Source organism: Nelumbo nucifera, chromosome 4 (assembly GCF_055504915.1).
Source record: "Nelumbo nucifera cultivar China Antique chromosome 4, China Antique-T2T, whole genome shotgun sequence".
Taxonomy (NCBI): Eukaryota; Viridiplantae; Streptophyta; class Magnoliopsida; order Proteales; family Nelumbonaceae; genus Nelumbo; species Nelumbo nucifera.
In genome coordinates, this window is record NC_142652.1 from 95,787,051 (window position 1) to 95,810,129 (window position 23,079).

Sequence of the window (23,079 nt, forward strand, 5' to 3'; positions counted from 1 at the left end):
TCCACAAACACATCAAAGAAAAATTAAGGTAGTAATTGGCATGCCCATACGAATATAGTGGATTTCCTTAATAGAAGGATGTAGTGGAGTTGGCTTCAGTAGTTACTTGCGTGGACCATGTATTAGAAACTGCCAAATTGCACACAAGATGGTTAGAATATTGAACCGTCTTGCTTAGTGGGTATTTATCAACATTCTCTCCTGATACATTTGGTGAGTTTTATGTTATTCCACATTTCAAAGAGGGTGCTGGAAATCTGATTTGTGTATATGAGGCAGCTGTTTGTGTGTATTTTGTACACAATGGACAAAACACAAATGTACAAATTAGGTGCACGACTACGTCTACTTTCCTTGTTAGTTTTCTTAGTGGTGTAGTCAGTGATTTAAAAGGCGAGGTGCATTTTGGGGTATGCGCCTTGCCTAGGTCCAGGTGCAGCATTTTCAAAAGACGTGATGCACCTTGTGCTTCAGCCCAGGTGTGCACCTTTCAAAAAATTGTGTATTTTCTCTGTTTGTTATGCTTATCAGCGCAGGCATGCACCTTTTCAAAAGACACTTAAAGTTATAAAACCTTTTTTTTATAGGGATTAAGAATTTAAGACCCTAATATGGACTTGTTTGGGCTTGTCTCAAGAAGGCGGCTCGTAGAATCAGGAATGCATAATGTTTAACTTCACATTAGCTATTTGAAGTAATGCAATTGGGAAAAAATAAAGAGATTAAGAGCTTACATGCTTGAATATGTTTTATATGTTATGCTTTTTTTTTAATTTTCATTTTAAATATGTTTTACATGTTATGTTTATGTATTTTAAAAGGAGATAAGAGGTTTTTTAAAACATTTATTTTAAAATTTAAGTTTATTTTTTAATTAATGTTGTGTCTAATATTTTGCATATATATATATTTATTTTTTTGGCTTTTTTTTTGAAATTTTAGCATTTTTTTTTTGCATTTTTGCACCTGGCTTCAAAAAGGTGTGTGCTTCACCTTGTGCCTTGGGCACAAAATTTCCCTTGTGCTTTTAAAATAATGGGTGTTGTTATCTGGAGTATTTAACTGTTCAAGGCCTGAGGCAATGGGAGTTGCATATAAGTTGTGTGTGTTATAGGCTTATAGCCTATGGCCCTGTGTCACCCAGATTTTTTCAAGGCAAAAGGTGAAGTTAGGTGACTACTGAATAGGAAATGCCTAAGATGCATAGACACCTAGATAGTTATTTTTGGAAGTAAAAAAACTCCTAAGTTGATTGTTTATTTGCATGGTAACCAACAATAATCTATGCTATCAATTAGCAATAATATTCATCAAGTAGCTATAAATTTCATTTTATTTTTGATAAATGAGTAAGATTTTATTAAACCAGCAAATAAAAATTACATGCAACCCATGGAAAGGCATCAGATGCGACCTTTCCTTTAAAACTAGTTATAGAATTATAAGTTCAAAAGAAATTACAGAGAAGCCCAAAATAAAGTAGCCCGAAGAACCCCCTGTTTTGCAAGTGAATCAGCCATTGAGTTTGCTGATCTGTCTCCCCACTGAACTCTGATTGTCATATTCCTTGTTAGCCATTTAACCTTTTTCAGAAGATCTCTAAAACCCCAGATCACAGTGTCCGGATCCTTCAGCCAACCCACTATCTCCTGGGAATCCCCTTCAATAATCAGATGCTCTATGCCTAGCTGATATGCAAGCTGGATTCCTTGTACAGCATCAAGTAATTCGGTCCTTAAAGAGTCTCCCACACCTTCAGGACCTGAGTACAAAGATATAATGCTACTGTCTTTGTTTCTCAGCACTCCTCCTATGCCTGAAGGTCCTGGATTTCCTAGGCTACTTCCATCAAAGTTCAGCTTAATAAACTCCTCCCGTGGTGGCATCCATTCAACCACATGTCTGTCCTTTCTGGTAGAAGTATTAGCCACTGCTAACTGGCTTCTCCATAGGTCATCAAAAGAGTATGCATCAAAGAGCTTTAGAGTTTTCAGCCATTGAATTGCCCTTGTCAAAATACATTTTTTAATTTTCGAGAAGCTCCTTTCTTTTTCACAATATATTCTGGTGTCCCTTTCTTCCCAAACTGTCCACAACAAAGTTGCTCTTATGCACTTCCACATAATTCTCCCTCTCCTTGTGTGCCATTCAAAAATAGACGGATTAAACAGCAAGCTAGTATCAGATGGCAAATTCCACCTACACTCAAACAACATAAAACTCCAATTCTATAAAGCTGTAGCAAAGGAGCAAGAGATCAGTAAGTGGTGACAGTCCTCATTCTGAGATTTACAAAGAAAACACCAATTAGGGGATAAGCACCATTTTGGTCTCCTCTTTTGTAGGTTTCGAAAGGTATTAATCTTACCATAATAAACTACCCAACAAAAAAACAGTTATCTTTGGGGGAATGGAACTAGTCCATAATTCTTTAACTGGGAAGTTTTGGGGTGCAAAAGTGGAGCAAAGGGACTTGAAGAAAGAGGAGCAAGTGAAAAGGCCTTTCCAGTTAGGGGTCCAAATTCTTGTGTCAGGTTTGAGGGGATCTAAATAAATAGACTCAAGTGAAGACAACAGTTTTGAAACACAAGCACTTCATCATGTCACCCTCTACGGAAACCAAAATCCCAGATTAGGGCCATAGAAGAAGCTGAGGAGGAAATAAAACTAGAAACCAGCTCTTCCCTATAAAGGGAAAGAGAGTAAAGAGAGGGGAAAAGGTTTTTAAGAGGTTGGTTGCCTACCCAAATGTCTTCCCAAAAAAGAACATTGTTTCCAAAATTAACATCATACCCGACCAGATTGTGAAAATGGGGAAGGAGTCCGTGTATAGCCTTCCAAGGTGTTGCAAGAGTCGCCCGTCAAGATACCCCGACATCCCAACCATTTTGCGAACAGCCATGAATACTATTCACCACCTTGTGCCACAAGCTCTCTCTCTCCAATGGCCATCTCCAAAGCCACTTGCCTAGTAGAGCTTCATTCTTAAGAACTAGGTTTCCCAATCCTAATCCCCCTTCTTCCTTACTCCTATTGACTATCTCCCACCTAATCAAATGATCCTTCTTCTCTTCCCCTAGCTCCCACAAGAAATCTCTCATCACCTTTTCTATCTTCTTGGCTTCCCTTGAGGGTATCTTGAATACTGAAAGAAAATAAACCGAAAGACTAGCAAGTGTCGTCCTAATCAAGGTCACTCTACCCCCTATCGAAATGTAACTTTTTTTCCAAGAAGCCAACCTCTTTTCAAACTTTTCCACAATTAGATATCAGAACTGACTTTCTTTTGGGTTAACTCCTAACAGAAGTCCCAAGTAGGTTAAAGGCCAATCAGACATGGAACACTCTAGACAACCTGCTATAGCCTCTACCTCCCAAATTTTCAAATTGATTCCCACCACAAAACTTTTGTCAAAGTTAATTGTCAAGTTTGAAGTAGACTCAAAGGATTTAATAAGGTCTTTTAGGTTCCTCACTCTCCCTAAGTCCCCCCCTTCACAAAAAATGATGATATTATCAACGAACTAAAGATGAGTCACCGGGACATTATTTTTGCCTATCCTCTAACCACTTATTAGCCCTTCCCTATCTGCTTTAGAAATCATTCTACTAAGCACATCTACCACAAGTGTGAATAAAAAGGGTGAAAGAGTATCTCCTTGCTTGAGCCCTCTACATGCTTGAAAGAAATCCTTGACCCCTCCATTAACTAGAACTGAAAACTGGCAAGATGTTATGCATCCACTCACCCACCTGCACCATCTATCCCCAAATCCACATTTTCTTAGCACTTCTAATAGAAAATCCCAATCCACTGAGTCATAAGCCTTCTCAATGTCTAGCTTACAAATAAAACCTTGATTACTTGATCTCCTTATTTCCTCCATACATTCATTTGCTATAAGGATCTGGTCTATAATATGCCTATCTTGTGCAAAGGCTCCTTGGGTTTGAGTAATGAGAAACGGAAGGGCCTTTTTAATCCTTAAAGAAAGCACTTTTGCCACAATCTTATAGATTCTAGTCACCAAACTATAATCAGCCTGAAATCTTTAGGGTGTTTGGCATCTATTCTCTTCGGGATGAGAGCTAAGAAAGTGGCATTAACTCCGCGACTAATCACATGGTTGTTTTCAAACTCCCTAAATACCTCAAACAAATATTCTTTGATAATGTCCCAACACTCTTGATAGAAAGCAATGGTAAAACCATCTGGTCCAGGAGTCTTTGACCTGTCCATAGAAAAAACAACTTGTTTTATCTCTTCCTCTTCAAAGTTTCTTTCCAACCAATCCGCCTCAACGGCTGATAGACTTGGCCAATCTAGATTTTCCACTATCACCCGTCTCTCCAGCGGCCTACTCAAAATGGATTTGAAGTGAGTTGCAAAGTAGTTGGCTATCTCCTCTTGTGACTCAATTTCTACTCCTTCAACCTCAATCTTGGCCACAAAATTTTTTCTTCTCCCATTGGCCATAGCATGAAAGAACTTGGTATTCCCATCCCCTTCTTTGATCCATTTATGCCTAGATTTTTGCCTCCAAGATATCTCCTCCTTTAACAGGACTTCTTCCAAATCTTTCTTCAACTTCATCACAATTCTCTTTCTTGTGCACTCATGGTCCTTTGATGTTCCTTTGAATCTAAATCCTCAATTTGGCCTGACAATCTGGCTTTTAACTCTTCCGATCTCCCGAATTCCTCCTTGTTCCAATCTTTTATTTTGGATCTCAAACTTTTTAATTTCTTGTGGAACTAACCCCTTTCCACTTCACTCCCCTAACCTCTTCTCTCCACCACTCCTTCATTTTATGCACAAAGTCCGGGTGTGTCAACCACATGTTCTCGAACCTAAAGGGTTTAGGTCCAATCCCAAAGGTCTCTTGGCCTAGCTCTATAGGATAGTGATCTGAGGTAACTCTAGGCAGAGCTCTAGCCACCAAACCCTTCCAATGTGCTTCCTAACTTTCATTGAAAAGGAATCTATCTAGTTTTGAACAAGATGGATTCTCTTGGAAATTGGACCAAGTGAAGTTAGCCTGTAGCATAGGGAATTCCTTCGGATTATAACTGTCGATAAGTTCATTGAACCTCCTCATGCTAGTTGTGATAGATTGTTGGGGATTGTTTGACTCATTTAGAAACCTTATTACATTGAAATCTCCAACCAAGCACCAAGGGCCTTCCCATACTCCTTGAATTCCATAGAGCTCTTCCCATAGTTTATTCCGTTCTCTATAATTATTCGGCTCATACACATTTGTTAACACCCACACAATGTTCAAAGTATCGACACATATCGGCCTGTATCGGCCGATACGTATCATGCCGATGGCTTCCTGATACGCCCCTCCAAGGGTTGTATCGAGTCAAACCATGGCTTAGAGGGTACCCAGGCCTTAAACCGACCCCTCTGAACCGGTTTTGGAAAAAAAATAAAACTTAAAAAAGTACTGATACAGGCTGATACGCCCATCCTCCACCATCCTAAACTTTAATGATACAGAAAAATTATCTATCAGCTCCTCTAATGGTTCTACCATATTCTCTCTCCAAGATTAATTATCCCCCCCAGAGGATCCCCAAAAGAGAGTTGAGCACTAACTCACTCTTGCTTTCCACATGCTTCTAACACATTTTCTATCTAGATCAGCTAGTTTAGTTTCCTGAATCAATACAATGCCGTGCTGATAGGTTACTGCCTATCTCAGGGTTCCTTCGAGGGGAACCGACCTCCTGAGAGAGAGAGAGAGAGAGAGTATTCTTTTCTTATTCTCATTGATAGAAGGCGTAGCTTATATAAGCAGTAGTTGGCCATTACATTGCAGAGAACTAACTCAGTTGGTTATGATAGTGGAATTGGTTGGGATTCCATCGAACGTGGCCAAGAGCTGCTCAGGTGTTGGGCGGGGATTCCTCTTACGTGTATACACCATAGTGATGGGTGGTCGAGGCTCATTAGCATAGCGGACTGGGCTTGGGCCAGCTCCTGTGTTCTCACCATCTCCTCTCCCCTTCAGATTGACCTTGGCCTCAAGGTCCAGATCTGGGAACTGAGTTTTGCAACTCCCAGTAAGGTTCCCAAGTGGCGTCTGTTGTAGGTAGTCCCTCCCACTCAACAAGAGCCTCCTGGATGAACCGTTCCCCCTTTTTAACCCACCTGAAGTCCATGATGCTCTTGGGTTCAGTAACTAGGCCTCCATCATCAGTGAATGTGGGCAGTGTTTGGCTGATGATGGCCTGGTGGCTGGTGCACTTCTTGAGCAGGGACACATGGAAAACTGGGTGAATGCGGGAAGAGGGTGGAAGCTCCAACTTATAGGCAACAGGGCCAATTTTCTCCACGATCTTGTAAGGATCGAAATAACAGGGTCCAAATTTCAGCCAGGCCCTCTTTGTGACTGAGACTTTATGGTAGGGTTGCAACTTCAAGTAAACATATTCCCCGACCTGATACTCCACCTCATGATGCTTCTTATCGTAGTAGAACTTCATCCTTTGTTGGGCCCGGTTCAGGTTGAACTTGAGTTCTTGCAGTATCTCATCTCGATTGATCAATTGTGTCTCTACTGCAGCCACATTAGTGGACCCTAGTTCATATGGCAAGATGGCAGGAGGATCCCTTCCATACACGGCCCTAAAGGAGGTCATGGCTATAGCCCCTTGATAGGTAGAGTTGTACCAGTATTCGGCCCAAGGCAACCATTGGGCCCATTGTCGCGGCCTATCCCTTGTAAAACACCTCAAATATGTCTCCAAACACCTGTTTACTACTTCAGTTTGGCTGTACTTTGGGTGATAGCTGGTGGACCGGTATATCTTGGTTCCTTGAAGTCGAAAGTACTCCTTCCAAAACTGGCTAAGGAAGGTTGGGTCCCGATCCGAGACAATTGACTTGGGAGTCCCATGTAACTTGGCAACATCCCTGATAAAAACTTCAGCAACCATTGCAGCAGTGTAAGGATGCGGAAGTGCTGAAAAGTGTGCATACTTGCTCAGGCGATCGGCGACCACCATTATGACTGAATACCAGTTGGACTTGGGCAACCCAGTAATGAAGTCCATTGAGATATCCTCCCATACCTGGGCGGGTATTTTGAGAGGCTGCATCAGTCCGGAAGGTGCTTGAGAATCATACTTTTGCTGCTGACAAACAACACAGGGCAGCCACATATTGTTGGACTCTTCTTCTCATACCAGCCCAATAGTAGTGTGAAGACAGCTGTTTATAAGTCCGTAAAACACCAGAGTTCCCCCCTTGAGGAGAGTCATGAAACAGTTGCAAGAGAGCAGTAATGTGAGGGGAAGAGGAAGGTAGCACGTATCGTCCCTTATATAGAAGATCTGGGCCCATCATGCTGTATCCTGGGACTGAGGTGGGGTCTTGCTGATAACGGGACCTTATCTGGGCCAATTCTGGTGCTTCACGAGCCTCCAACTTGATTGCCTCAAATAAGAGGTGAGTGGGCTGGGAGCCCGTCAACTGTTGGAACTCAATTACTCTCGAGAGGGCATCTGCTACCTTGTTGGTGGGCCCAGGTTTGTATTCAATTGAGTAGTCGTACCCAAGAAGCTTGGATACCCACTTTTGTTGATCTTCTGTGTGGACCCACTGCTCCAACAAGAACTTGAGTCTCTTCTGGTCTGTTCGAATGATGAAATGTCAGCCCAGTAGGTAAGCCCGCCATTTCTGGACGGCCAAAACAACAGCCATGAGTTCCTTTACATAAGTAGAATAACCTTGGGCCCAGGCTGTCAAGGCCTTACTGTAATAGGCCAGTGGTCTTCCTTTCTGCATCAAAACTGCACCTAAGCCCATACCTGATGCATCGCATTCTAACACAAAGGTATCACTGAAGTCTGGTAGCATCAGAACGGGCAGGGTAGACATGGCCTTCTTCAGGTCCTCAAAGGCCTGCTGGGCTTCGGGCCCCCAGATGAAAGAGTCCCTCTTCAACAACTGGGTTAATGGTGCTGCAAACGACCCGTACCCCGGAATAAAACGCCTGTAGTAGCAGGTGAGGCCAAGGAACCCCCTGAGAGCCTTCACTGTAACGGGGGTGGGCTAGGCCTGGATACACGAGATCTTCTCTGGGTCAGCCATAACCTGACATGCTGTAACAATATGGCCCAAATAGTGGACCCTGGTCTGGCCGAATGTGCACTTAGATAGTTTGGTGTAGAACCCATTTTCTCTTAGTACCTCCAAAGTCTTCTCAAGATGTTGCAAGTGCGTGGGCCAATCACGGCTGTAAACCAAAATATCATCAAAGAATACCAGTATGAAACGCCTTAGGAAGGGCCTAAATATGTTGTTCATAATGGACTGAAAAGTAGAGGGTGCATTGGTTAGCCCAAACGGCATAACTCGGAATTCATAATGGCCACCGTGTGTATGAAAAGCCATCTTGGGTATGTCTTCTGGGTGGACTCTTATTTGGTGATATCCTGACCGCAAGTCCATTTTGGAGAAGAACTGGGCTCCTCCCAATTCGTCCAAAAGCTCTTCCACTATAGGAATCGGAAATCGATCCTTAATGGTGATTTTATTGAGGGCCCTGTAATCCACACAAAACCTCCAAGATTCGTCCTTTTTAACCAATAACACGGGAGAAGAGAATGGGCTGGTGCTCGGCTGTATGTGTTTCTTCTCCATCAACTCCTTTACAATTCTTTCTATTTCTGTCTTTTGGTAGTAGGGATAACGGTAGGGGCGCACATTATTGGGGGTTGCCCCCGGTATCAAGGGTATACGGTGGTCTTGTGCCCGGGCAGGGGGTAGGTTATCCAGTTCCCCAAACACATCCATATAATGGTTTAGAAGGTCTTGTAGGTGGGCCATATCTTGATTGTTGAGTTGCTGATTTGGGTCTAGGCTGAGAGTTGGGCCTATGGATTCATGACCCATGTGCATGAGTATCGGGCACCCCTCACCGTGGCTCAGCTTCAAGAGAGTTCGGGCATCACTAGATTTAAGGGTTGGGGGTCCCAGGTCTTGTAGATGGTAGTGAGTTCCCCTTAATTCAAAATCCTTTGTCATATGGGCCCGGTTACACCTTACCGGGCCTAATTGGCACAACCACTGTACCCCTAACACAACACCTGCCCCACTAAATTCTAGGGGGTGGAGGTCCACAGTAAACTAATGGCCTTGAATGAACAACTTCTCGTTTCTACAGATACCATCGCATACTATTTTATTTCCGTCCGCAACATGAACCGAGAAGTTAAGGGTGCTGCCGCTGTCTATCAGAACTATCACCGGACGCCCACAAAGCTGCCCTGTAACCTTCATAACCCCTATAGATGCCGAACCATTTAGTGCATTGAGAGAGATCTCCGGTTCTCTTTCAGGGATCACGGCCTCATCTTCCTCAGGGGCGGGAACCTCCATTTCTCCTTCGGTGTCTTCCGTTTGCAAGAGAAACACTTGCTGGGCTTTGCATCGATCGCATACTATTTTATTTCCGTCCGCAACATGGACAGTCATACCTAGTTGCTGGGCTAGAATCCGAGCCACAAAGTTGAGGGTGCTGCCGCTGTCTATCAGAACTATCACCGGACGCCCACAAAGCTGCCCTGTAACCTTCATAACCCCTATAGATGCCGAACCATTTAGTGCATTGAGAGAGATCTCCGGTTCTCTTTCAGGGATCACGGCCTCATCTTCCTCAGGGGCGGGAACCTCCATTTCTCCTTCGGTGTCTTCCGTTTGCAAGAGAAACACTTGCTGGGCTTTGCATCGATGGCTTGGGCTAAAATTTTCCTCGCAGTTATAACATAGACCCTTTTCCCGATGGTCTTGCATTTCAGCCCAGGTCAGGCGCTGAAAGGGCATTTTGGGCCGTTGAGAGGTAACTGGTCTAACCCGTTAGTGGGCCGGGGCAAAAGCCCATCTGATTTGGGAGGCGGGGGCTTAAGGATTGGTCCGGTGGCCTGATTTACCTTCTTGGATCGGTCCAGGAGCTCTTCCTGAAGGCGGGCTAACCCAACCACTGCCAGTAAAGTCGAGGGTCTCCAAGCTTTAACTTTCACTCTAATATCTTCTCTAAGTCCTCCGACAAAGCTCCTGACCAACGCCTTCTCCGTCCAACCGTCAACCCGGGTCGCGAGCCTCTCAAATTCGACTTGGTACTCTCGGACCGTTCCCGTCTGTTTCAGCTTTGAAAGAACCTCGTCCCAGTCAACGTAGGCTATCGGTCCGAAGTGTACACAAAGGGCATCGGTGAAGTCTTGCCACGAGATTTGTGGGCGCGATCTCCAGAACCACTGGAACCAGAGGATGTTGTCGCTGTCGAGATGGAAGGAGGCGACCATCACCCGCTGATGACCAGGGGTCTCATGATACTCGAAGTACTGTTCCGCCTTAAAAATCCACGGGATGGGGTCTCCTCCATAAAACGCCGGAAAGTCGAGCTTGGTGCATCTTCTCCCGTAGGACCCCGGACGTCTTCCTCCACTGCTGCTGGACTCCTCCAGATCATTCTCCCTGCTCCCCGCCACCGACTTCTCTCGTTGCTGGGACGCTACCATGGACAACACCTCCTTCAATTCCTTCAGCTCCGCCTTCACTTGGTGCATGTCGATTTCCAGGCGATCCATTTGTTCGTCTACCGAGACTGATCGTGTGTTCAGCATGGTGAACAATCTGGCTATCGCAGGGCTCTGATACCAGATGATAGGTTACTGCCTATCTCAGGGTTCCTTCGAGGGAACCGACCTCCTGAGAGAGAGAGAGAGAGAGAGTATTCTTTTCTTATTCTCATTGATAGAAGGCACAACTTATATAAGCAGTAGCTGGCTGTTACATTGCGTTACATTGTAGCTGGTCGTTACATTGCAGAGAATCAACTCAGTTGGTTGTGATAGTGGAATTGGTTGGGATTCCATCGAACGTGGCCAAGAGCTGCTCAGGTGTTGGCCGGGGATTCCTCTTACGTGTATACACCATAGTGATGGGTGGTCGAGGCTCATTAGCATAGCGGACTGGGCTTGGGCCCTATCTCCTGTGTTCTCACCACGTGCCTTTCCTTCTTTTACAGATCTTTTATCACCCTCCTTTTTCTCGCACTTCCTAGACCCCTCACATTCCAGCTAATGATCTTCATCAACTCAGTTGTAGAATGAGACCCTCTACACCACTCTTTTTCCATAACTTTAGAGCCTTACTCCTCTCCCCTCTTTCACTAAATTTTAAGTCCCCTTCTATGTCTGAAATTAGTCTTTCCACCTCAGATCTTTTCTTTTTCTTTTTGCTTTTGTTAATTGTTTCTTTTCCTAACATCACTGATTGTTTCTTTTTCCATAACTTGTGTTAATTGTTTCTTTTTCCATAACTTTAGAGCCTTACTCCTCTCCCCTCTTTCTTTCTTCTCACAACAGTTGCTCCCTAGGGTTCTGGTTTTTTTGGTGTTGCCTCCAACAACTCCTCTGTCTGTTTATATTCCTCCAACAAAACACAGATTTGCTCCCAAATTCTCTCCACTTCCTCCACCTGTCTTTTTTTCTAACACATATTTGCTCCCAAAAGTCAATACCTAGATGATGCCTAGGCCAACTGCTAGGCACCTAGAACTCCCTGGTTGCCTAGCTTCACCTTGGTGGCTTGAAAACTATGATCACTGTGGATATAGATAAGGTATACATGGTTATTTGATTTAGTCATGTATTAATCATTTTTCTTACCCTTTGGTTGGTCATGTTTTGATAAAGATGCTAACATATGTCATAAAAACAAGGCAGGACAGAACATGAGCAAGGTGGTGGATACATGATTTGCACTAAAAATTGAAGTGTCTATGTCTGACATTGAAATGACTTCCATGTTAATTGTCAACAGAAAACAGATGCTCACCCATAAATGGGTTATACATAATATCTATGAAAGTGGTTGGAAGTGTGTTTATATGTCATAGTTTATGCTCTCTTCCACAGATGCTGATTATTATGTGTACGTGCTACTTATCTAGTTGTGGTTGTGCTTAATTGTGCAGGCGTGAACTGATGAGGCTATTTGCTCTTTATTAATAGTGTTGTGTACTGCTTTATTCTTCTTTTCAGACACGTTGGTTTTGATACAAACTTGCTACATATCCATCTGTAGTTCTGCTTTAATTGTGAAAGATTGAGGTTTTGCATATCTCGTTTTTTTCCTCTCCTTCCGTTACTAATCGGATATTCATGAGGGCTTACTTTGCTTTTGCTCTTCAGGCTGGAGATGCTTTAATACAGTTATATCATAATTTTGTCACTGACTTTGAGACAAAGATCAATCTGCTCAAGCTTGCCCATTTTTCTGTAATAGTTTCTCGGCAGTATCCTGAAAAAGAAGCTGCCATTGTTTATCTTGAGGGGGTGATTGATAAGCTTCGAGCTACAAGGGAATTACGTATAGAGGAGTCGATCCTTTATGTCAAGATGCAGATTGCTGCATTCAAACTTGAGCAAGGGGACCAAAAAGGGTGCAAGAAACTGTTGGAAGATGGGAAGGCTACACTTGATAGCATGACTGATATTGATCCATCGGTATACGCAAGCTATTATTGGGTTTTATCTCAGTGCCATAAATCTCATCAGGAATTTGCGGAATTCTATAAAAGTGCACTTCTTTATCTGGCATACACTTCAGTGGAGTCCCTTTCAGAAACATTCAAGCTGGTACTTTTTTATAGTTATTGCTATGCAAATGTGAAATACAGAATGTTGAATATAAAGAATCAAAGTCTCCTTTACCTTCATAATCCTTTTGTTTTATAGTAATAGTAAAAATTTATAGGAAAATAAAAAGGGGAAGAGAGAATTTTGCAGCCCAAAGCAAATATATACACCTCACCTGATGCAACACATCCCTTAGATATTGGAACTATTGCTGAAAATTTTATTGAGAAAAAGGGAGCATTCAAAATTTCATAAAGTATAGAAAAAGAAAGAGGACTGAGATAGAAAAGCAGCCCAGTAGCAGCCCAATGGTTAAGCCAAGTAGCATCAATTAAGTCCAGTTTCTGTTAGGTTGCTTGATACATTAGTTTTAGTTTTTTAGATGTACTGTGCTTTTTTATCAATAAAATTTCTTCTTTGTTTATCTTCAAAAAATGTTTCTGATAACAAGCTCACTGTTATGAGTCCAATAACAAATTATAACTCACGATTCCTTAATTTCCTGATAACTGCTAACAGCCACTTCCTGTTAAATTGTTGGTTTTGAAATTAATTTAATATTTTTTTGATCTACATTTCAGAACTAGTTATGTTTAATGTTAGGTTTTTTGTTTTCCAAAGATCCATGCACAGGGAGACTTGGATTCTTTTTGTGATTGTATTTTTTTATAATTAATATTGTTGTCATCTTATTTCAGGATTTGGCATTTGATTTGTCCCTTTCAGTTCTGCTTGGAGATAACATCTACAACTTCGGAGAATTGCTTGCACATCCAATTGTAAGAGCATCTCCATATAATTTGTTACATTTTGACCTTTTATTGGTTGTATTTCAACCTTTATTGCTTTGGGGGTTGTTCTGTTGACTGCGATGTTTTTATTTTATTTTATTTTTTATTTTAGAAACCTCTTCTTGCGTTTTGTTGTATAATTATGGTTTTTTTTTTTATTTCAAGAACTGGTAAGAACCTAATTGATGATAAAAGTGTAGTTTCTATTTACAATGGAAGTATTTATTGTGTTGTACCATATTTACAATTGAGTTAGCACATTTATAGAGAGCCCTAATGCAAAAATTTCCTTTCTTTTATTTTCTAATCCTGTGGAAAAAAATTCTTTTTCCCCCATGCAAATCTCTTGTGGTTTTTGAATTAGGAAACAGCCCAGGGTCATTTAAGTGTTACATGGTCACTGTTGAAAAGATATTGGATGTGTCCCGATAACATAGGTAAGCCTTGTGTAATGGATTTGCTTATTTACATTCATAATTTAAAATATCTAAATATTTCCATTTGGTAGGTACTAATGTGAAATACTACTGAAATATATATCGACATATTGTCCTTGTGCTAAAAAATCTTTTATATAGGTTTTAACAAGTTTTATTTTATTAAATTATTAAATATATAAATGCAGGGTTTGAGGGTGGGCCTTGGCGCAACAGTTGGGTTGCTCTATTGTGACCTGGGTGACCAGGGTTCAAATCTTGAGGCAGCCTCTCTGTGCCTGCAGGGGTAAGGCTGCATGCATCTATCCCTACCCAGACCCTGCATTGGTGGGAGCCTTGTGCACTGGGTTGCCCTTTTATAATATTAATGTAAGGTTTCAATTTATATGTAAGTAATTATCATTCAAATAATTTGTTGCGATATGATTCTTTTACTTTAAAACACTATTTTAAGGTTATCATTATTTTTTTTTGTTTTCCATTATAAAATAGTTTAAATTATACATTATTTAATAAAATATAATTTATATTTTAATATTTTAAACTCTTATAACATAATAAGCATAATCATATGTTAATCATAATAAAATAATATTTATATCTAAAAATAGCAACATTGGGTATGATATAATAACTAATTTATTCTAAATGGAAGAAGTGGGTATTATAAAATATCACTTTATGATGATATTTTATCACTTTATAATTATATAATTATTCAAGAGTGTATGCTCGTTTATAATTTCAGAAAAATCTGAAATTATTCCTTCGTGTCTGTCTGAAATTGTCAGTCCTGATTTGGCTATCTACTCCACGAATGATTCTTTTCTTTTGTTGTCCATCTGAGATTTGCTGATAAGTGTGATCTCAACAACACATTATAGCAATTTTCAGTGCTTCAAATCCCACAAATGAAATCTTTTCTTTCAAGATCCTTTTCTAGTTCATTGTGTGGCCTCTACTCTACAGTCCAAGCATGTAATTATTCCTTCCTATATAAACCTCAGTGGCGTTTTTATAATTAACATTGTGAATGAAGGCTAGTTGCTCTTAGAGCATCTTACTCCTATATCCCACTGTCTTTTATTGCCTTGATGGAGGCCTTGGGTTATTCCCCAAGGGATTGCTGCAATGATCATTGCAAATGTTTACTGTATTACTAGACTCTGTACCCTTTTATTTTGTTTGATTTCTATTGCTGTGATTATCTTATGCATGTTGTTCACCCCTGATGATCTGTAAAAGAGGCTGGTTAAAGCAGAATGTACCTTTTATTTTCTTGACGCATGGTCAATGTAGGAGAGGGGTTGAGTTGTGGTTTGTTACCTGGAAATTATTGTATTGTTCTCTTATCCAGTGATGGAGTGACCCTCTGCTCAAGTTCATTTCTGAGTGTGGGTATTTGCTAATTGCAGGTACTGACCTCTCTTAATGACTGCTGCAGATAAAGTGTCTTCTAGGGACAAAGGTGGAGTGGCTCTACTACATTCTCCAGGCATTCAATTCTGGTGATTTAGTTCGTTATCAAGAACTCTGCCATGTTCATAGAGCTGCTTTGATAGCTCAGCCAGCATTAGTAGAGAATGAAAAGAAACTGTTGGAAAAGATCAACATTCTCTGTTTAATGGAAATCATCTTCAGGTATGTATTGGATAGCAGTATTAATTAAGAAGTTTGCTTGAACAAGGTTGTACTTATTACTGTTTGTTCTTTTTATTATTGCTGCATTTAAGCAAATTTTCTTTTATTGGCAGTCGTCCCTCGGAAGATCGCACTATTCCATTAAGTGTTATTGCAGAAAGAACCAAACTTTCCATAGAGGATGTGGAGTACCTTCTCATGAAGAGCCTTTCTGTAAGTGGATGCTATCCTTAATTTTAGCTAGGTGAAGAAAAAACCGCTCACCAACATTTGCATGCACAAAGGGGAAAACAAAAACAAAGCAAGACCATAACAAGAGAGAAGAAATAAATAAAGAAAACATGTATATCTTAGATTTTCCATTGGCATGTATGAACTTGCTGAAAACTCTTCATAATTGTTAAATTTCTATTTTATGACCAAAGGAGTTCTACTAAGAGTGGAGTTAATATTTTTTGAGAAGAAGGTAATGTGCATACAATCAAAACAGGATCTCAAAAAACTTGACCCCAAAGACTTATATAGCAAGGAACTGTACAGAAACTATAAAAGGCTCTTCATGAAAGAGAGATTTCCATAGCCATTGTTTTCTTCAGTATCTCATTCTTTTGGAGCAATTCATTTTGAAAAATTCTTGAGCTACGTTCCTGTAAACTCTCTTGTCTGAATAGAATAGAAAAGACAAGAAACTTGGGAGTGTCCCGAATAATCGAGCCCCACTCTAAAGAGTCACTTGTATATTAAAGTGTATGTACAATTATAAGAATACCCATGCAAGGCAGAAAGAAAGAAAAAGAATAAATATAAACATAAACAGTTTAATATACAACAAGGAATATACTAATAAGATATCTCTCTTTGTGGTGTTCATTTGTACTTTTTTTTATCAACTGGTGTTCCTTTGTACCTGTTTCCATGATTAATGAAATTCTTCTGTTATTGATAAAAAAAGACTATACTAATAAGATACATTAAGCATCAATTTGTATACAAGAAAGTGTAGAGAAGATGGGCCGAATGGCCCATAGGCTGTTATTCTATGTTATATTTGTGTTCTTTTCTATAATGGGCCTTATTCTGGGCCCATCCTCTTCTATGCTATGTTTTTTGTAATTTCTTCCCCAACCAAGGGCCTCCCTTGTAATTATTCAAAAATTAACTTAATGAAATAGTGTTAGAGTGTTAGAGGGAGAGATTAGTTTGAACCTCTCATTCTCTAACCCTCTTTGCCGCCAGCTCTCTCTTCATCTTCTACCAATCTTTTCAGCTGTTTTACTCCTTTTGATTTTTCCATCTAATCCTATACAGTCCCATACTTCGAAGGGCTGTTTTTCAACTTGGTATCAGAGCAGGCCTGAACTTGGCATGGCTCTCATGTGGGTATAGTCCAGCCGACTGCATGAGGGTGTTCTAGGGCTGGAAGTTTCAACTTGTTTGCCTGATTCTTGGAGGTCATTGGAGGGTGCTCAAGACTCTAATCACTTGGAGAGTGGTTCGGTGACTAGGAAGAATCAGAGAGAAAGACTGTTCGGCCTGATTTGGAGCTCAAATCAGAGATTGATAAGACTGTAAGTTGCATTTAGTTATCCCTGGGTTATATTTCTGGATTTGGGGACTGTTGAAGTGTTCGAAACCCCTTTAAATTTGTTCAGCTGTTCGGTTGTGGTTAACCTGATTTAACTCAGAGATTTCTGGGTTGTTTTCTCACCCTGTTGGACTGTCAAGTTGCCGAAACCTCTTTGGACTCAGTGGTGCAAGTTCTTACTTCAGTTTAGTTGCTTCTTGGACCTATATGGGCTGCTCCTGAGGTGGTTTTTACTTGGTGACAGTGGGGTATTCTCTGCTGCATACACAGTGTTCGTAAAAAGGCCCCTTTAATTACTGCGGACTGTGTTTTGCTCTCTTTAGGGCACTTATTGTTGGGAACCTAGAATCCCTAACTAGAAAGGTACTCCAATCGGGTACACAGTGTTTGGAGGTCTGCTGGTTACTTCTTGAAGGCTGAATCAAGTCATCTTCTTCTTGAAAGAGCTGTTACCGAGCTTGGTTCTCATGGCTGTCGGGTGTGTGTTGGCCTTGTGAGTTGCTGTGTTTGAGGCCAATTTAACCCAATTTGAAGCATTTACATGATGGACTCCTCAGATATTGAGAGTAAGAATGTTGTTGAATATGGACATGCTTTGGGAACCCCAGCTGATTCTTTGTTGACTGTGACCACGGTTAAACTGGATGGAACCAACTATCTGGCATGGTCACAATCTGTGAAAATTTATATATGTAGTAGAGGAAAGTGGGGGTTTATCTCCGGGAGCAAGAAGGCTCCCCCAGAGGATGATCCCTCTTTTGAGAAATAGATTCAAGAGAATTACATCGTTATTGGGTGGCTTGTGAATTTAATGCAGCCACAGATTAGTCAACATTATCTATGGATGAACTTAGCAAAGGAAATCTGGGACAGTGTTGCAGAAACCTATTCCCATAAACTAAATGTAGCCAGAGCCTATAAATTGAGAAGTGGTGTGAAGAATTTAAGACAGGGAGAGAAATCCCTTGCGGTATACTTCTCAACCTTGAAGTCTTTGTGGCAAGAAATTGATCTAATAGAAGCTGTAACTTGGGACACTACCAATGGTGCAAAAACCTACAGGAAATTAGTTGAAAGAAACAGGGTGTTTGAGTTCCTAATTGGACTAAACCCAGAATATGACATCACAAAACAAAATATTTTATCCAAGGAAAGTGTCTCATTGTCACAAGCATATGCTTTGGTCAGTAGTGAAGAAAGCAGAAGGCTGGTACAGGTTCAAGGGGTTGGCACTAGTGATCATTTTGCAAATATGGGGGTTAAACCCAAAGGAGTTGTGGGGGCTCCTAATGGCTCTGGAAAGAAAGAAGTTGTATGTGAATACTACAAGAAGCCAAAGCACACCAAAGACAAGTGCTGGAAATTACATCCCGGTCTTGTTTCTATTTGGTTCCAGAAGAAACATGATAGTAGAAGGACAGGGAGTGCAAATGTAGCTACTGGTCCAGATACTGAAGTTGAGTCTGCCTGTGCACAGTTGGCAGCCATGAAAGTTGAGTATGAAAAGTTTGGAAAGATGATCAGTCATCTCGAAGGTGTAACTTCATCTTCCAACCCTTCAGGAAGTTCAACCACTTCTGCATTTGCTCACTCAGGTATAAGAGCTTCTGCTAATCATGCAACCACTTTAGGTAATCTTAAGACCCCTTGGATTATCGACTCGGGTGCTTTTGATCACATGACCAACCTTTCTACTTTGTTTGTTTCATATGATTTGCTTCCTGGCCATGATAAAATCACCTTAGCCGATGGTTCTCTTGCCTCTATTTCTGGCAAGGGAACCGTCAAGGCTACAGATTCCTTATTCCTACCTTCTACCCTTCATGTACCTAGATTAAATACAAATTTGTTATCTATAAGTAGTTTAACCAAGTCATTAAATTGTTGTGTAACCTTCTTTCCTTCCCACTGTGTTTTTCAGGATCTGGAGTCTCGGAAGGTGATTGGGAGTGGCCATGAAGCAAATGGAATATACTTGCTCGATACTCCGAGACAATGCTTTGATCAGCCTAGGAATGCTACTTTTGGTTCTATTTCTTCAGAGTCTGCCAGTCGAATTATGTTGTGTCATTGTCGTTTGGGTCATTTGTCTTTTTTTGCTTTAAGTCATCTATTCCCTGAATTGTTCAAGGGAATTAGTGTGTCTAGTCTTCATTGTGAATCGTGTCAGTTATCAAAGCATTGTAGAAACAATTACCCTTTGAGTAATAAAAGCTCTTCTTTTCCTTTAAATATTGTGCATTCTGATGTGTGGGGGCCTTACCACTTATCCTCTATGGGGGGGCTACAAATACTTCATCTTGTTTATTGATGATTTTTCTCGGTTCACTTGGATATTCCTGATGAAATCTTGTTTATTGATGATTTGTCTTTCCCTCCAGGAATGTATGGAAGTGATATGCAAGGAAAAGTATGCAGATTGAAGAAATCCCTTTATGGCCTCAAACAGTCTCCTAGAGCATGGTTTGAGAGATTTAGAACAACACTTGTTAACTTCGGCTATGTTCAGACACAGTTTGATCATACTCTTTTTGTGAAGAGAAGTGGATCTCTGGCAATATATCTCATTGTGTATGTTGACGATATTGTTGTGACTGGTAATGATGCTTCAGGAATTCATGCTCTTAAGTCTTTCCTCTGTACAGAATTTGAGATTAAAGACCCGGGGGAGTTGAGATACTTCCTTAGCATAGAAGTTGCTAGATCCAAGGATGGGATCCTTATCTCTCAAAGGAAGTATGTCCTTGATTTGCTTTCTGAAACTGGGAAGATGGGTACTAGACCAGCTGCTACTCTTATTGATATGAGTCACAAACTTTCCGCTTCAGATGGGACGTTGTTAGAAGACAAAGGGGTCTTTCAGAGACTTCTTGGGAAACTCCTGTACCTGTGCATGACTCGGCCAGATATTGCATATGCTGTCAGTTGTATTAGCCAGTTCATGCATGCTCCCAGAGATGGTCATATGGCAGCCGCAGAACGAATTCTGTGTTATTTGGAAGGCTCTCCAGGAAAGGGAATTCTGTTTGCCAAGCATGGTCATATGAAACTTGAAGCCTATACTGATGCTGACTGGGCTGGAAACATTGATGACAGAAGATCTACTTCAGGGTATTGCAGTTTGGTGGCTAGTAATGTTGTTTCTTGGAGGAGCAAGAAACAATCAGTTGTGGCTCGATCCTCAGCAGAAGCAGAATACAGGGCCATGGCACATGGAGTCTCTGAACTGCTGTGGCTAAGATCATTGATGGAGGAACTTGGGATTGAGCATGACAAGCCAATGATGTTGTACTGTGATAGTTAGGTCGCCATCAACATTGCCCACAACCCAGTACAACATGATAGAACTAAGCATATTGAGGTTGATAGACACTTTATTCGAGAAAGAGTCTCTTCGGGTGAAGTGTGTCTTCCCTTCGTCACTTCTGAAGGACAATTGGCAGATTTTCTCACCAAGGGCATTCCCAAGGCAAGGCTTTAGCATGACACTGGCAAGTTGGGCATGATTAACATCTATGCTTAGCTTGAGGGGGAGTGTAGAGAAGATGGGCCGAATGGCCCATAGGCTGTTATTCTATGTTATATTTATGTTCTTTTCTGTAATGGGCCTTATTCTGGGCCCATCCTCTTCTATGCTATGTTTTTTGTAATTTCTTGCCCAACCAAGGGCCTCCCTTGTAATTATTCAAAAATTAACTTAATGAAATAGTGTTAGAGTATTAGAGGGAGATATTAGTTTGAACCTCTCATTCTCTAACCCTCTTTGCCGCCAGCTCTCTCTTCATCTTCTACCAATCTTTTCAGCTGTTTTACTCCTTTTGATTTTTCCATCTAATCCTATACAGTCCCATACTTCGAAGGGTTGTTTTTCAACTGAAAGAAATGTCGAGATCTAGTCATGGCCTTGGTGAAGATATGAGCGATTTGCATGTTCGAGGCCACATGAGGTAGAGAAATAGATCTAGCCAATGTTTTCAACCCGTTGTTGACTTGGCCGGTCGAACCATAACCCAATCAGGATTCCGGGTCCGGATTAGTCAAGACCCGTAAGACGATCAAAAACCGTTGACTTGGTCAAGAACCGACCATTTCGATCGTTGACCTGTTCGATCCAGTGACCAGGTTGCGGATTGCACACTCAATGCATGCAAAACTTTCGGAGGTCATAACTTTGCACTCTGATATCCGATTGGGATGATTTTTTTTTTTTAATTTTGGGTAACTTTTCGAGATCTGTGTCCCAAGGTCTGTAGGCACCTTGCCCCGCTATTTTCGCGAAAAAAAACTTATTTTCGCCTCAAGTTGCAATTTTTAATATTTTTTATAAATAAAAAAAGTTAAAAATTGAATTAAAAGACATAAATTAAATATAAAATAATACATATAACATATATTTAACATATCTAAAACATACATAAATGCGCTGATGTGGCACGGTCTAAACTGTTCGACCTGGCCGGTCGAATCGCTGACCCGCGACCCGGTGGCAAAACGATTCAGCCTCCAAGTCGATTTTTAAAACATTGGATCCAGCAATGAAAAGTTTTCTAATGAAATGGCAGTTTACCTCAATGTGATTGGTCCTCTCATGAAAGACAAGGTTCGATGCACTTTTGATAGCACTCGTATTATTTGCATAGAGAGGAATAGGAGTAGGAAGTGGATTACCAAGATCTATAAAGAGACTATAGCCAAACGATCTTACTACAAATTGAAGACATAATTCTATACTCGGCTTTAGTGGAAGATTTGGAGATAGTCTGTTGCTTCCTAAACTTCCAGGAGATTAGTGGATCACCTATAGAAACACACTATCCAGAAGTAGATCTATGGGTATCAGGGCAACCAGTCCAATCTGCATCAGCATATGCTTTCAACCAAATAGGAGAGGAGAACAATCCTTGAGAAATTGTGCCTTTGACATAACAAATAATGCAATGAACAACAGTCATATGAGGCTGATGGGGAGCAAAAACAAATTAACAACCTGGACAACATGTTAATTATTAGGACAAGCCATGCTAAGATAGATAAGAGACCCCACAAGAGATATATGGTAGCATCAAGAAGCAATGGACCGTTTGATGTAGATAGTTTAACATTCAAACTCTAGAGGTGTATCAACAAGCTTGAAAAGTTAGAAGCATATTTCTGTTGACAAACAAAATAGCCCTGATTACTGTGATGAACTTCCAAGCCCAGGAAATATAACAGGAGAATAGTAATACCTTGAGGCCATCGCCTAACAAAGAGAGAGTGACCAGAGGAGCCCTGACTATATCCAACAAAAACTACATCTTGAAAGCACTCAAACCATATAAGAGGATTAAAAAGATGATGTTCTGGACCAGATGGAAAGGAGGCTATAAGCATAGGATCTGGAACACATAGCCTCTTGCGAGTGAAAACAAGATCTTTCATCGCAGATGGGGAGGAATATCCTCTAAATTGAAATTCTGCAAAACTGAGATAGAGGGTGTAGACAATCAAGCAACTCCAACAAAGAAAGATATATGTTCAAGAAACACAACATCTTGTGAAATTTGAATACGACAAACAACAAGATCATAACACAATGGTGTTCTGGCGTTGACTGAGAGAGGTAGAGGTGCTTGGTCGAAAATCTCACTGTAAGTATAAGAGGCAAAATGGTTGGGAGATTTTCTTCGAGAGGCGATCAAAGATCAAAAGAATTTGGTAAAGGAATGAAAGCACGCCCGCAGGGGGAAGGTGCTTCTTCTTCAACTAAATGAAAACATTCATCCGTTTAAGCTGCTGGGAGCTTGCTCAAAAACTTAGAGCCATTTGCATCCCCGAAGAAGTAAGGAAATCAGGTTGGAAAACTTTCCCTGTTAAACTTACTTCTCCCGAGTCCTGGATTGCCAACCTCTGAAGCTCCCTTACAAGGGGACTTTCCATCCTTATTGGCCGGCGGTTCAGCCCACATCTCCATAGCCAATCAACTGAG

The 23,079-nt window shown here is 41.0% G+C and overlaps 1 protein-coding gene across 2 annotated transcripts in view; it reads left to right on the forward strand.

Moving 5' to 3' along the window:
• Window positions 1–23,079, forward strand: part of LOC104610795 (26S proteasome non-ATPase regulatory subunit 13 homolog B-like) — a 33,309-nt gene that overhangs the window by 959 nt on the left and 9,271 nt on the right. The window contains exons 2-6 of one of the 2 annotated variants that reach the window (XM_088903298.1): window positions 12,211–12,657; window positions 13,356–13,436; window positions 15,330–15,526; window positions 15,640–15,739; window positions 19,493–20,826. In XM_088903298.1, the coding sequence (XP_088759424.1) occupies window positions 12,211–12,657; window positions 13,356–13,436; window positions 15,330–15,526; window positions 15,640–15,739; window positions 19,493–19,534 (867 nt within the window). In that variant the 3' untranslated portion in view covers window positions 19,535–20,826. Of the gene's footprint in view, window positions 1–12,210; window positions 12,658–13,355; window positions 13,437–15,329; window positions 15,527–15,639; window positions 15,740–19,492; window positions 20,827–23,079 lie in introns of those variants that run through there. The other variant, XM_010277584.3, reaches the window with a different exon arrangement.